Consider the following 14,507-nt stretch of genomic DNA (forward strand, 5'->3'; position numbering starts at 1 on the left):
TTTATAATACAACATCTGTGTTGTACAACTTTATAATACAACACCCAATGTGTGCTCACTACCCAAAGTCCACTCTCTTTCTGTCTCTTCAACCACACTTCCTATCCTCAATGACTGGTTCTAGCCTTTCTTCCCCAGAATATCCGAGCTAAGTAAAGCACTTTGCCTAACAGAGAGGCCACTAGAGACCCAGTCTCTACCCCAGGGGGTGGAGGGGTGGGAGGCAGGACAAACCAGCATAAACCTGCTTCCAGCTCAGACACTCCATTTTAATCTGGACATCAACAGAATTCTTCCACACCTCAAGTGGACAGCTGCTTTGTTCGTCCCAGTTCCACTGTTGTGACCAGACTCACAACCATCTACAGGTACTATTCCAGGAAGAGAAAGAAAAAGAGGGAGAAAAAAAGTAGAAAATCCTGAGATGCAGAAATCCTGTAGGAGAAAAGGATACCTAAATAACAATCACCAACCCTTTTAAGACCATGGTTGGGATCTGCAATTTTTAAAATGCACAGTGACATTCGTTAGAAAGTAGTAACTCTTTTCCTAATTTTTAAACCTAAATTGATAGTCTCTTTACTTATAATTAATGTTATAGCTGTTGGTGGCAATTATTTCTGTTAGCTCTGCAATATTCCTGGTACATGATCATTCAATTTTTACCTGATAATGAGTTTTAGGTTCCACAGGGTATCTTTTCTGTTTGAGTTTGTGATAAGGTTCTTTCTCCTATTAAACTAAAATATACTTTTAAAATCTTTTAGCATCTTTTATTTAGCCAGATATCCATCTCTGGTGATACTAAACATTTTTCACTCAAGTATATAAAGAATGTAAAAATATTTGAGGGTAAAATTACCAGAGCTGTCAAGCATGTCTCTTTAGGTTGTCAATTCAAGACTATTAATTATTCTAGTTACAGTCCTTGCAAGAAACAAAACACAAAAAGAACATTATTTTTTGCATCTTTAATTTAAACCTTGTACTTCACAGAAAAAGAAAAAAGTTTGAATTTTTAAAACAACCAAACGTTCAAAGGATTTTGTCAGGAATAGTATATGTTTTATACAATGTTAGGATTTAATAATGGATTTAATACTCATTACAATATTTAAAGCAAGCCTTATCCCACTTTTGAGATGAAGAAATGACACTGAAAGTGACCAGAGGGTGAGGGGGATAATGGCCAAAAGAAGGGGAGGAGACTAGACAAAGAGCATGTATGAATGACCCACAGACATGGACAACAATGTTGGGATTGATTGTGGGAATGGGAGGTGGGAGGGGCAGAGGAGGGCAAAGAGGGGGGAACTGGCACAACTGTAATAGAATACATTTTTAAAAATTATTTCAAGAAAAGGATAAAAAAGAAATGAGATTCAAAGCATTAAAATACTGGCCAAATTAGATAGAGTAGCAGGGCTGAAATTGTATCTCCGACAGGTATTATCTCAAAGACCTTGCTAATTTTACCATACCAATTTAACTTCCAGAAGACCTGCCTATTGTTCAGCTATGGTATGCTTCTTACCAGATGCAGCTGATATATGAAATACTTAGATCTGAACAGCTCAATTTTATGATGTGTATTTGGGTTACTTTAGCAGATATGTCACTCTATATTGTGTGCTTAAATCTTTAGTGTAAATTAATTGTCATAAAAGACAAATAATCAAGTTTATTAACAATGAAACAAAAGGACACAATATTAATATTACTGTACTTTTATTTGCAACTTTAAAATACAACTTTGTGTTACATTTTTCCATCCTAATTTTAGTTTAAGCTTTGCTCCTGGTCACAGGAAATGAAAGTGGTTTAAATTACACATTTTTGGAGCAAGCTGTAGCAATTTGAATATAATTAGGTATATCCACAAACAACTCTGCAACATTTTTTAAAAATAAAATTTTAAAACCTTATTTTAAACTTAAATGACACATGGACAAACCCAAAGAGGGTTAGGATCAAGGGTGGGAAGTGGGGATGGCTGGGGTGGTGGGAAGTGGTGGGGAGAAATGGAGACAACTGTACTTGAACAACAATTTTAAAATGTAAAAAAAAATTAAAAAATTAAAAAAAGAAAATTATTCTGTGTGATTCTTTTAAATATTATATAATTGAGATATTTCTAACAAAATTTGGAGTCTAAATCTTAATAGTGAAATTTAATCTCAATCATATTAATAAAAGAGTCTTATTTCTATACCTTATTTTTATAATTATTATATACTTATTTGTTTTTCACTTTAAATTTATTAATTATACTCTTCATAATTTTTATCAAATAATTTATAAATTTTTAAATATGTGTTTCTATTCAAAATAGTTAAGTAGGTCAAAATGTACAGCAAATACAATAGCCTTATTTCCATAGAAATATATATCACAATTAACCACTAAGTTCTCCATATAAAATTACATAAAGTCACATATATATATATATATATATGCCACCCCATTAATTTAACTTACTTCTACCCACTCCCAACCACACTTTAATTCTAAAACACTGGAACTTGTATTTTGTATTTTGTAATCTATTGTATTTTTGGATTCAGTTTTCTCATGGAAAATATGTTATTTCTTCAGAATACTATCATATTTTTAGGTATAAGATCAGTAGGTTTCCTAGGTTCTTTGTAAAAATCAACAAATACTCCAGAGAATAATCATAAAGCACCAAGGCCAATCTCAAGGGCTGAGGACCTTGGGATGATGAAATTAAACTTTCTCATCTGTAGTGAAAACCATGATTTCCAGCTTTTGCCTGTAATGTTGAGTCTCTTTCCAGGTCCTGCTAATTGGGAAAAAATCCTACAAGATTTCACATATTAAATATTAAATGGGATCAGAGCCTCAGAACAATCTAAAATAATGGAGTTGATATGTTTTCATTGAGAATTTATCCCTGAAATTGTTTCTTCCCATTGTAGAGAAACTAGGCCAGGACTATCATCCTCTTTACCCCAAGCAGCTGAAACATTTATTTGACCACTAGTTGATGTAATATAATTATGATTATCATCATAATACCTACAATACCTGGTATTTTAAATACAAATTATACAGTGATTTCAAAATGTCCCTTATTCCTTTCCCCTCAGGAATCAGACCTTGGAGGAGCTCATGGTAGGAACGTCCTCTTGCAACAGTTCCATTCCTCAGCCTTTGATATTTGTCCTGGCTGGAATTCCTGGCTTAGAAGAATCCCATGGCTTGTTCTCTGTGCCTTTTTTCTTGGTCTTTGTCATTGCAGTCATTGGCAATGCCACAATCATATGCATCATCTGGGTGGAGAAGAGTCTTCATGAACCCATGTTTCTCCTCCTGGCCATGCTATCAGTTGTTGACCTGTCCCTGGTCAGTGTCACTGTGCCCCGAATGCTGGGTATCTTCTGGATGAATGCCAAAGAAATCAGTTTCAACGCTTGCCTCACGCAAATGTTTTTCATCCCATTGTTTTATGTCATGGAGTCTGGGATTCTCCTGGCCATGGCTTTTGACAGATTTGTGGCTATCTGGCACCCTCTGAGATATACCACCATCCTTGCTCACGACATGCTTGTGAAGATGGCACTGTCTGTACTGGCAAGGGCAGTGACGGTGCTGATCCCAGCACCCATCCTAGCAAAAAGACTGGAAAGCTTCCAAACCTACAACATTGCTTATTCCTACTGTGCCTACATGGCTGTGGTACAGATAGCCTGTGGAGACATCTCTGAGCACATTATCTATGGCCTCATGGTTATTGTAGCATCTGTGGGATTTGATCTGTTTTTTATCATGCTCTCATATGGGTTGATCCTTCAGGCTGTCTTTCAGATACCCTCTTGGGAGGCTCGGGGCAAAGCTCTTAGCACATGTGCTTCTCATCTTTGTGTCATTGGTCTCTTTTATTCCCCTGTTGTCTTTTCTGTCCTAGCCCAAAGTTTAGGCTACCATATGGCTCCCCATCTACAGATTATCATTGACAATCTTTACTTCCTTGTGCCTCCCATGATCAACCCCTTGATATATGGAGTACGGACCAAGCAAATGAGGGAGTGGGTACTGAGGATCCTGTACTGTCATGGAGACTGAGTTTGATACCTGGGGTAGACAGGAGACCTGGGGTATGGAGCTGGAAATCAGGTTAGGTTGGAGGTAGAAATAATACCTGTCAAATTTGGGGGTTCGTGGGGAATGAAATAACCAAAGCAAGGAAGAGGAGGATTTATTCAGTATGGGAATGTAACTGAGACAAGTTATTTCTAACAGAATGCAGATGTTATGAAACCCTCATGACCAGAACCCTCCTCAAATGCTTCTGCAAGTAGTAACATAGGGAAATATTTTGTTGTTAATTTTATTATTTATGTAATTGCATTACATATTATGAATTGGAAGCACATTATTTCAAATGAGTTAACAATGAATTTAGGACTATATTATCAAGACTTGTGGACAAAAATATTTATCCTGATTTTTTTGGATTTATTTTATTTTTTTTTTGGAGCTATAAATCAAAAAATATCTCTTTTTTTATTTTAATTATCCAAGTACAGCTTTCTGCCTTTTACCCCATCCCTGCCCACCCCTCCCCAGCCCTCCTCACCTCCCTCCCATCTCTACACACCCCCTTATTATTGTCCATGTTTTCTTTATACTTGTTCCAGCAAACCTTTCCCGTTTTCCCCTGAAATCCCCTCCCCTCTCCTCTCTGGTCACTGTCAGCCTGTTCTCTATTTCAGTGTCTTTGGTGATATTTTGCTTGCTTGTTTGCTTTGTTGTTTAGCTTCCTGTTAGAGGTGAGATCATATGGTATTTGTCCTTCAACACCTGGCTTATTTCACTCAGCATAATGCTTTCCAGTTCCATCCATGTTGTTGCAAAAGGTAGGAGCTCCTTCTTTCTTTCTGCAGCATAAAATTCCATTGTGTATATGTACCATAGTTTTTTGATCCATTCATTTACTGACGGGCACCTAGGTTGCTTCCAACTCTTGGCTATTGTAAATTGTGCTGCTATGAACATTGGGGTGCATAGGTTCTTTGGGATTGGTGTTTTAGGGTTCTTAGGATACAATCCCAGCAGTGGAATTGCTGGGTCAAAAGGCAAGTCCAATTTTAGTTTTCTGAGAAAATTCCATACTGTTTTCCATAATGGTTGTACCAGTCTGCAATCCCACCAACAGTGGACCAGAGTCCCCTTTTCCCCACACCCTCTCCAACATTTGTTGTTTATTGCTTTGTTTATGATAGCCATTCTCACCGGTGTAAAGTGGTATCTCATTGTAGTTTTAATTTGCATCTCTCTGATAGCTAGTGATATTGAGCATCTTTTCATGTGTCTCTGGATCCTCTGTATGTCCTCCTTGCAGAAGTGTCTGTTCAAGTCCTTTCCCCATTTTTTAATTGGGTTAGTTGTCTTCTTAGAGTGAAGTCGTGTGAGTTCTTTGTATATTTTGGAGATTAAACCTTTGTCTGAGGTATCATTGGCAAATATGTTTTCCCATACAGTTGGTTGTCTTTTTATTTTAATGCTGTTTTCTTTAGCTGCGCAGAAGCTTTTTATTTTGATGAGATCCCATTTGTTTATTCTTTCCTTTATAGTCCTTGCTCTAGGGGACATATCAGTAAAAATGTTGCTGCGTGAAATATCTGAGATTTTCCTGCCAATGTTCTCCTCTAGGACTTTAATGGTGTCATGGCTTATATTTAAGTCTTTTATCCACCTTGAATTTATTTTGGTGTATGATGTAAGTTGGTGCTCGAGTTTCATTTTTTTGCATGTAGCTGTCCAGTTCTCCCAACACCATTTGTTGAAGAGGCTATCTTTACCCCATTTTATGATACTGCCCCCTTTGTCGAATATTAATTGACTGTAGAGAGTTGGGTTTATTTCTGGGTTCTCTATTCTGTTCCATTGGTCTATGTGCCTGTTTTTATGCCAGTACCAGGCTGTTTTGATTACAGTGGCCTTGTAATACAGTTTGATATCAGGTATTGTGATCCCTCCTACTTTGTTCTTCTTTCTTAACATTGCAGCTGCTATTCGGGGTCTTTTATGGTTCCATATAAATTTTTGAAGTGTTTGTTCTATGTCTGTGAAATATGCCATTGGTACTTTAATAGGTATTGCATTGAATCTGTAAATTGCTTTGGGTAGTATGGACATTTTGATGATGTTAATTCTTCCAATCCATGAACACGGTATACGTCTCCATTTGTTTGTGTCTTCCTTGATTTCTGTCTTCAGTGTTGTGTAATTTTCTGCATACAGGTCTTTGACCTCCTTGGTTAGATTTATTCCCAGATATTTTATTTTTCTTTTTGCTATATTGAATGGGATTTTTTTCTTGATTTCTGCTTCTGCTGATTCATTGTTAGTATACTTCTTCTACATGTATGTTTTAGATATTGAACCAGTGCAGAATTATATATCATGAAGAATAATCTTAATGGAAATAATTGTGTAAAACTATCTGTGATCATATCAGTGAGTAAAGATCTTTTTTTGTTTGAAGGGTTTTAATGGAGAATAGTCTTTTATTAATTTTCATACCTAATTTTAATTTTTTAAACATTTTTTGTTATTTTTTCCACATTTTTATTGTTGTTCAAGCACAGTTGTCTCCATTTTCCCCCTACCACTCCCTAAAGAAGACTATTCTGAAGAAAATCTTCTAAGAATAGTCTTATTTAGAGAGTTATTGTTGGTGTCAAATTATGCAAACAATATGCAGTAGATTGGCGTTGATGGGAAAGCATGGGAAATAAAAAAGAAACTAAAAAAACTATTTTTTCCTCTAGCTTCATTTTTTCCCTTCTACCTACTTTAATTTGTTTTCACACAGTGAAGACAACCAAATCTGTATCTCAAAGCATGCACTATTTCTGTGTTCCAGAAGACACACTGAAACAGCCTTGTGAACCACTCTCCATATGCACCTTAACCTTAAGTCTTTCCAAACGAAACTCTTAATCTCTTTGCCACTATGTTATCCCTCTATATTCCCCACTTTTACTCATTTGACTTGTTAAATTGTTCAAAATACTGATGTTCTTAATTATTTTTTTTGCTTCCCTTCATCCAAATAATGACTAATGTTTCTCTGAACATTTCCAGTATCTTTTTCTTATACTTTATCATTTTAAATTTCTATACTTTAAAATTTATTTAACTAATCTTCATATAATCAATTTCTCTAATATTCAAAGTTTTTATTAACTCTGCAAATGGAGTTGTATTTTCCAAACAAATATCTTCCTTAATGTACTTAAAATCTTCAACAGCCAGTTTCTCAAGATAAAGTCTTAACTGCATAGCATGACATTAAAATAATTGCATGACTTAATTCCAGTCTGCTTTTCCATGTGCTTTATTTTCACTAAATCACAGGACAGGCATCAATCCAGCCAAACCAACTGCTTTATTTGTGAATAAACTACACATTTCTTGCTACTTTAGCTTATTTTTTGTGCTACTTGGGAGGCATTTTCCCTTGATCTTTTAGTTGAAATCCTTCACACCTCAAGAGATTTCTTCTTTAATTTGTTTTCCTTGATGCCTGTCCTCAAATGACACCAACCTGTCATTTTCTGTACTGCCAACACTTTTAGCCTCTGTGACATTCATTAGTCTGTGACTTGTTCTTTACTTCAAATATTAGTCTGCATGCCTTACCACTGCACTTACACTGACGTTTCTTTAAGGGCAAGGACTGTACCCAGAAACTGATTTTTTCACTACACATAAGCATGTTCTAAACACTAGTCTCAGTTTTTAAAAATGTTTCTAAATACCAACTCATAAACCAAGTGACCTATACATGTAAATCATGACCATTTACCCATCCTCAAACTTCATAATTTAGATATCCCCAGGTCTACCTGGAACAAACATCACACACACGTGATATTTATTTCATACAACCATATATAAATATACATGTTTTTCTTTCATATACATATCTCCAATCATTTTGTTTATAAACATCTCTCACTATCTTTCTCTCTCTCTGTAACATGTTATCATACTTATATTTATACATATTCATATACCTCACCTGAGATGTGCATAAATTCACAACTCATTTACATATATATGTGATGCACATATAGATTTTATTAATAAATATGCAAAATCACTATTAACCTCTTCCAATTTGGCTGTACCTGTTTTCAAGTACATAAATTTGCTCAAATAAATTAATAACTACCCTTAGAATGCTACAACTACATGCTTTTTATCAACTTTTAGAGCTCATCTTGGACAATACTTTCTTTTTAAGCCTTTCCTAACTTCCTGCCTCTTTTTCCCCTTCACTTTATATTGAATTCTTTTCAACGGTCTCTGGTGTTACCTTATTCTTTCTCAGTTATAACACATAGCATGCAACATGCAAATTGCCTCCTTACATGATCTTTTCAAACATTAATGATGAAAGTGTGGTTTATACTTGTTTTCATAGCATCTAGAATTTCAATGGTATCTGATATGAGTTTAGTAAACATATGCTGCTGAATAGGTCAAGGCTCATTTCAAAGAACTTCTTTGAATGAAGCAAGTGAATTTAAAACAATTCATGAACTTACACATTCAACATATGTGCTAAAAATAAAAGAAAGAAATGAAAGATGACATGGAGGAAAGGAAGGAGTTGGAGAAACGACAGGGAGGGAGGGAGAAAAGAAGCATTTTGTTTGACTGTCCAGCATTCTTTGCCATTTAGGATCCTTTCATAGTGAAATCTCAACTCCACTTCTGAATATTACATAGGACACGTCTCATCTTCAGTGGGGCAGTGTTTCATCAACTATAACCCCCTTTCCCAATTATTTTTATTAGTTTTTGCTACATTACAAACAAACCAAAATTTTGAGTTTTGTGTTGATTTGGTTTAATTTAACATTCTCGCTTTAAGTTCTCCCATGATTGCAGGAAGAAAGGGGCTTCAGCTAAATTCTCAGAAAGTTCATAGGGATGGAAATCATTCAATATGGCTTCTTCATTGACAAGTTTGGTGCTTCATTACTCCTCCCCAGCCTCTGTCCCCTTAGAATTAGAATGAACTTCATACCTGGTCTTTTAGGGCTTCAAATGATAAAAAGCAGAAGCTACTAGGCTAGATAGGGTTTATGTGCAAGACTTACATAGAATCCCTTCTGTAGTATTCTATTGTTCAAAGCAGTCATGGAATTTGACCAAATTCAAGGGGATGGGAAATAGACTCCTGATGGTTGCATTGCAGAAAAAACATGAGTTTTTCTTCACGTAGAAGACACTGTCATATCCATCTTTGACAAAGATAGTCAGGCATGGTTTCTCTCATATGCAACAAATGTTCACATCCCCTCCAAACTTTCGTCATTCCATTTTGGCATTCATCCAAATTTTCATCACCTAAATTACATCCAAGCTTTCATGTGTATGGTTCTTTGGATATAGTTCTTGGAATATGATTTCTCTTTCTCTGAACACATATTAATGGAAGAGATAAGTCATTTGCTTTTTACATTGTCAACATATAATGTTAATACAGCAATAGGATAACTGCAGAAACAATCGATTGACGAGAGGAAGAAAAATGGAACATGCAGTTACCGGCGAATAGCATACTGAAATTGAAGGCGTGTATTGCCAGTTTCTTGATTTGAAGTCCTAGTTTGCTCCACAAGAATAATTCTCTTTCCCCTCTGTGGTTCTTGGTTTTACCCTCTAGGATTTAGGTTTTATACTTTGAGTTATCACTTTTAATGGCTCACATTTTCACTTCATCTTTCTAAGCCAGTAGGTTGGGGACTGCAATGATGCTTTTCATTTTAATATGTCACTATCCTTTTCAGTCTAACCTGGCAGTTCTTCTGAATAACAAAGTGTCTTAAAAATGCATTTTTCCCCCAGAGGCCAGCTCAGACTTTAAGTATATAATGTCTAAAGAAAAAGTGAATGAGAACCAGTTTTGTGTTCAAACTCAGAATGACCAGAAGTCTTTGTAGTTTCTCTGAGGTATACTTGAAAGTTAAACACTTCTTTGACTCATCTTTTTCTATACATATTTTATTATACGTGGTACTTTCAACATTCCTTGGAAATTTAATTTATCAAACCCACAGGTTCATTGAAGATATATATATATATATATGTATATATATATATTCTATATATATAGAGAGAGAGAATATATATATATATATATATATATATATATATATATTCTATGTGAAAAAGGGTGACAGTTTTGTCAATTGTTCCATCATTACAAAGCACATATTCCTTTATTCTCTGGTACATAATAACAACTTTGTCACTCTATTTAAAGCCTTCATCAACATTAGCACCCTTTAAGCTTCTGTACATCCACTCAAAACCAATGCTGCATGTTTTAAGCTTTTGTTACTGCAGAATTTAACACTTGACATCATTTCCTTTATGTGTTTATTTTTGTGTAATACAACACCCCATCACTTAGTGGCTTTGAACAATAGTTTATGATTTTTTCCCTCAAGGTTCCATTGATTGCTTGGACTCAGCTGTGCAGTTCTCACTTGGAGTCTCTCAAACAGTTGCAGATAGTGTTTGGAGTAGGAATCCAGGTCCAGGGACAAGGCCTCTTTTTCACTCACTCGGATGTCAAGTACCTCAGTTCACCTCCATACTGATTCCTGTTCCATCACAATAGAACCCAGGGGGTTCTTATATCATGGCATAAAAATAAGAAAAGGTACAATATTAGTTTAAGGACTCTCCAAGAATTGGCACATACAGATTTCTGTTGTATTCGTGGCAGTTGCTAGGTCTCAAATTTATTGAAAGGTATAGAAGCATTCATTTTTTTAAATATTTTTTAAATATTTTATTTATTTATCTTTTTAGAGGGGAAGGGAAGGAGAGAGGAAAGAAACATCAATGTATGGTTGCTTCTCATGCATCCCCTGCAGGGAACTGGCTCCTGACAGAAACTGGCCTGCAACCCAAGCATGTGCCCTGACTGGGAATTGAACCGTGATCGTCTGGTTCACAGGCCCGTGCTCAATCCACTGAGCTACACCAGCCAGGGCCTAGCAGCATTCATTTTTAAATTTTTTTAAATTTTTATTGATTTGAAAGAGAAAGAGAAGTGTCAATTTATTATTCTGCTTATTTAAGCATTCATCAGTTGATTCTTGTATGTGCCCTGACTAGGGATCAAACCCACAACCTTGGCACTTTGGCATATAGGAATTATGCTGTAACCAAATGAGCTACCCAGCCAGGGAGAAAAAAAAATCATTCTTCATGAAGGTATGACAAGATCACATATGGATGATATACTTACAGCCATGCTTAAAAATACAATTTGCAAAACATAATACAATTTTTCAGCTTCTACTTCCTCTCTAGGTTCTAAATTATGTTACCAAACATCTCAATCATTATTCACCAGTGGATTGTTTTTCACAATCCACATCAGTTCTTATATATGAACATGGTTTTCTCTCACTTTTGTGAATTAGTTTTTTCCCTCTGGAGATCCCAACATAGCCCAAGCACCTGGCTTATATGTCAGAGATTTATAGAGATTTATGGAGCCAGGACACATCTCTTTTCTTCAATGACAACATGGCTTTTTCAGCATGACAGCAGTTTCCTCCCATAACTCAGGCATTTAGCTTATCTTCTGACCCCTGCTTCACAGTGAAAAGACTCTCAATCCACTGCAGGTGCTATTACAGAAAAAAATGAGAAATTGGGCAAAGTTTGGAGTGGTAAGCCACATAGAGGAAAGAAGTATTTATTTTTGCTAAGTAAATACTCCAACAACCATCTATTTATCAATTCACATTTCTGCCTACTAAAAATAATTATAGCCACAGTTGGTACCTGCCAATAATAATATCCTTCAGAATGTGACATCTTTCTACTCTACATGCTGTGAATAGATAGTGTCTTTATTTAGACACTATATGGAAGTATATTTATTGCTGACAATGGTTTCTGATATCTCTGACCTAACCCAGCCAGTGGGACTTAGAACTGTTATAATATTCTTGAAACCCCATGAAGAATGCCATGTGAAGAATGCCACCCTTATAGAGGATCATCCACTCACTATTTCACAATCTTCATTGATAGAGAGATTTTTATTCACACAAAAACATTTTTATTTCAGAAGCAGTGTGTTTCCATATAGTTCTTAACGATAGTGAATTTCACCATTTTATAATCAACTACTGAAATATATAAAATTTAGTGGCCACAAAAATGTAGTTTGTCTAGCACATTCTTCTCATAATTGAAGAGCCAGTCACCAGAGCCTTCACATTATGTTTTCATAATGGTAAAAAATATGTTTTTTTAAATAAACTTGGTCACTTTCAATTCAGAAAAAAAACACAAATATGTTTCATTTGTAGATGACTCATAAAGTTTTCCACCACATGAAGAAGGAAGGGTATTTTTTTTTAGCACCAATTATGGTAGGTACAAAACTATATTATTTATTATCATACCAAGATTATAAGAAAAGATAAAAGAAGAAAGAAAAGGAGAGATGGAGGATAATAGGAATTTGTGATATACATATATGTTTTCACTAAAATTTATCTCATATTCTGAGTGCTCTTGTTTCAGGAATATGGGTTATTTAGGGAAGATCACTATAATATAACAACCTCACCAGAATAGACATGGTACAAGGAGTTTCCATCTTAAACAGACAGATACATACATTTCCTATGTCATGCTACAATATTTTTGGATCACTTCTGTGTGTCAGTCTTCAGAATACAAATCTGTTTGACTTGCCTGCGGATCTCTTTGGTCTTCACACCATAGATAATGGGGTTAAGTGCAGGGGGCACAAGAAGATAGATGGTAGATGATAGGATATGGGCATGGGGTGACACATGTCCAAAACGATGGCTTAAGAAGGAAAAAAAGGCAAGGATATAAAACTCCAGGAAGACAACAATATGGGCAGCACAGGTGCTGAATGCTTTATGTCGTGCCTCCCTCTGGGAAAGACGAAAAACAGCCTGAAAAATTAGAATGTAGGAGATCAAGACAAAGATCATGTCAAAACCTAGAATTGCAAAAGCTACAAAGAGCCCATATGACTTGTTAATATGGACATCTTCTGCAGCCAGCTTGACCACAGCCATGTGCTCACAGTAGGAATGACCAATAGTCACAGACTGGAAAAGTTGTAGTCGTTTAAGTAGAATGGGCAAAATCCCAACAAGCGCTGTTGTCCGAAGTGCCAGCATCAGAATCGTCAGAACTAAAAAGAAAGGTGTGAGGATGGATGTGTACCTCAAAGGATCACAGATGGCAACATAGCGGTCAAAGGCCATGGCCAACAGAATGCCAGATTCCATACCCTGCAAGGCATGAATGAAGAAGAGCTGGGTGAGACAGGCATCAAAGGCCATGGATAAGGAGCCAAACCAGAAGATGGCCAACATCTTTGGAGCAATCGCTGCACAGAGACCTAGGTCAGTGGCTGCCAGCACTGCCAGGAAGATGTACATGGGTTGGTGAAGACTGCGTTCTGTAGGGATGATGATTAACAAGAAAGTGTTCCCCAGCAGAGCCATCAGGCATACACCAAGAAAGGGAAATCCAATCCAAAATTGCACGTGCTGCAGTCCAGGGATCCCAATCAGAGTCACTGTACTTGGGTTCAGATACGACATGTTGGTAGATTCCATCCAGTTAGCAAATCCTTTCCTCACCACTGATTTTATTACCTATTCAGAGAAAAAAATATGGATAGGAAGAAAGAAGAGCATAAAAAAACATGATTAAAATGAGGTCACATGACTATATTTTTGGGAATCAATTTAAGTCAGTATCAAAATAGAATTCATGGATATATTTTCTAAAGCCACTGTGGGTATTTGTGAATGAGAAAGATAAATCCAGTGTTTTTCAACTAGAAATTGTAGAAATTGAAATTATAACAGCACTGATCTTGCTAGTTTTTGAAGAGTTCTCAGATAGTGTCATGAGGAGATTAATTTTTTTTGTCTATATCCATTTCCAAACTCCAGACACATTTCAGATTAGGCAAAATTTATCTGTGGCACTTGAAATTATAGATTGAATCTTTAATCTCATAGCCTTGTTCATTTTCTTCAAAGGTCAGAATCCCCAGATGGTGGCCAATTTTCCCATTCTTTACATGTTTTTCTAGTATAGGAAGAAAAATACCTCCTCACAAATCTAACAAATTGACTCTCAGGGCAGTGAGGGGGTTTTTTCTTCCAGCAAATATTGGTTGAGTTGCCTCTGTTCAGGCCTGTTATCCTGGTTCTTTCTTGGAAACTGAGATGGAAGAGTTGTTTTTTTGTTTGTTTTTTATCAGCATTGGAGAAGCATATTTTGCTTACTAAGATAATACTGGCCTATTAGCATAATTTATGGATGTGTAAGAGAATGGGATAGAAGGTGATGTAAGTCCTTGCAGATCTTAAAGGAGACAGAAAGTTGAGAAGATAGAAAGTTAGTTTAGTTAGAAGGCACAATCATTTAGGATA

General features: G+C 35.9%; 2 protein-coding genes across 2 annotated transcripts; one reads left to right on the forward strand and one right to left on the reverse strand.

Moving 5' to 3' along the window:
• The first annotated feature begins 3,132 nt into the window (after positions 1-3,132).
• Positions 3,133-4,086, forward strand: LOC118982879 (olfactory receptor 52K1-like). Its single transcript, XM_037040032.1, has one exon. It carries the CDS (start codon positions 3,133-3,135, stop codon positions 4,084-4,086), a length of 954 nt encoding a protein of 317 aa, XP_036895927.1.
• Positions 4,087-12,728: 8,642 nt separating this feature from the next.
• On the reverse strand, positions 12,729-13,679 carry LOC118982880 (olfactory receptor 52A1-like). The gene has a single exon (XM_037040034.1). The coding sequence runs from the start codon at positions 13,677-13,679 to the stop codon at positions 12,729-12,731; it is 951 nt and encodes a 316-aa protein (XP_036895929.1).
• Between the last annotated feature and the right edge of the window lie 828 nt (positions 13,680-14,507).

Source organism: Sturnira hondurensis, unplaced genomic scaffold, assembly GCF_014824575.4.
Source record: "Sturnira hondurensis isolate 20B ecotype Veracruz unplaced genomic scaffold, ASM1482457v3 Scaffold0002532, whole genome shotgun sequence".
NCBI classification, from domain to species: domain Eukaryota; kingdom Metazoa; phylum Chordata; class Mammalia; order Chiroptera; family Phyllostomidae; genus Sturnira; species Sturnira hondurensis.

Excerpts from the sequence above, each read along its gene's own strand:
- LOC118982880 (XM_037040034.1), bottom strand. The coding sequence starts at position 13,679 with ATGGAATCTACCAACATGTCGTATCTGAACCCAAGTACAGTGACTCTG.
- LOC118982879 (XM_037040032.1), top strand. The coding sequence starts at position 3,133 with ATGGTAGGAACGTCCTCTTGCAACAGTTCCATTCCTCAGCCTTTGATA.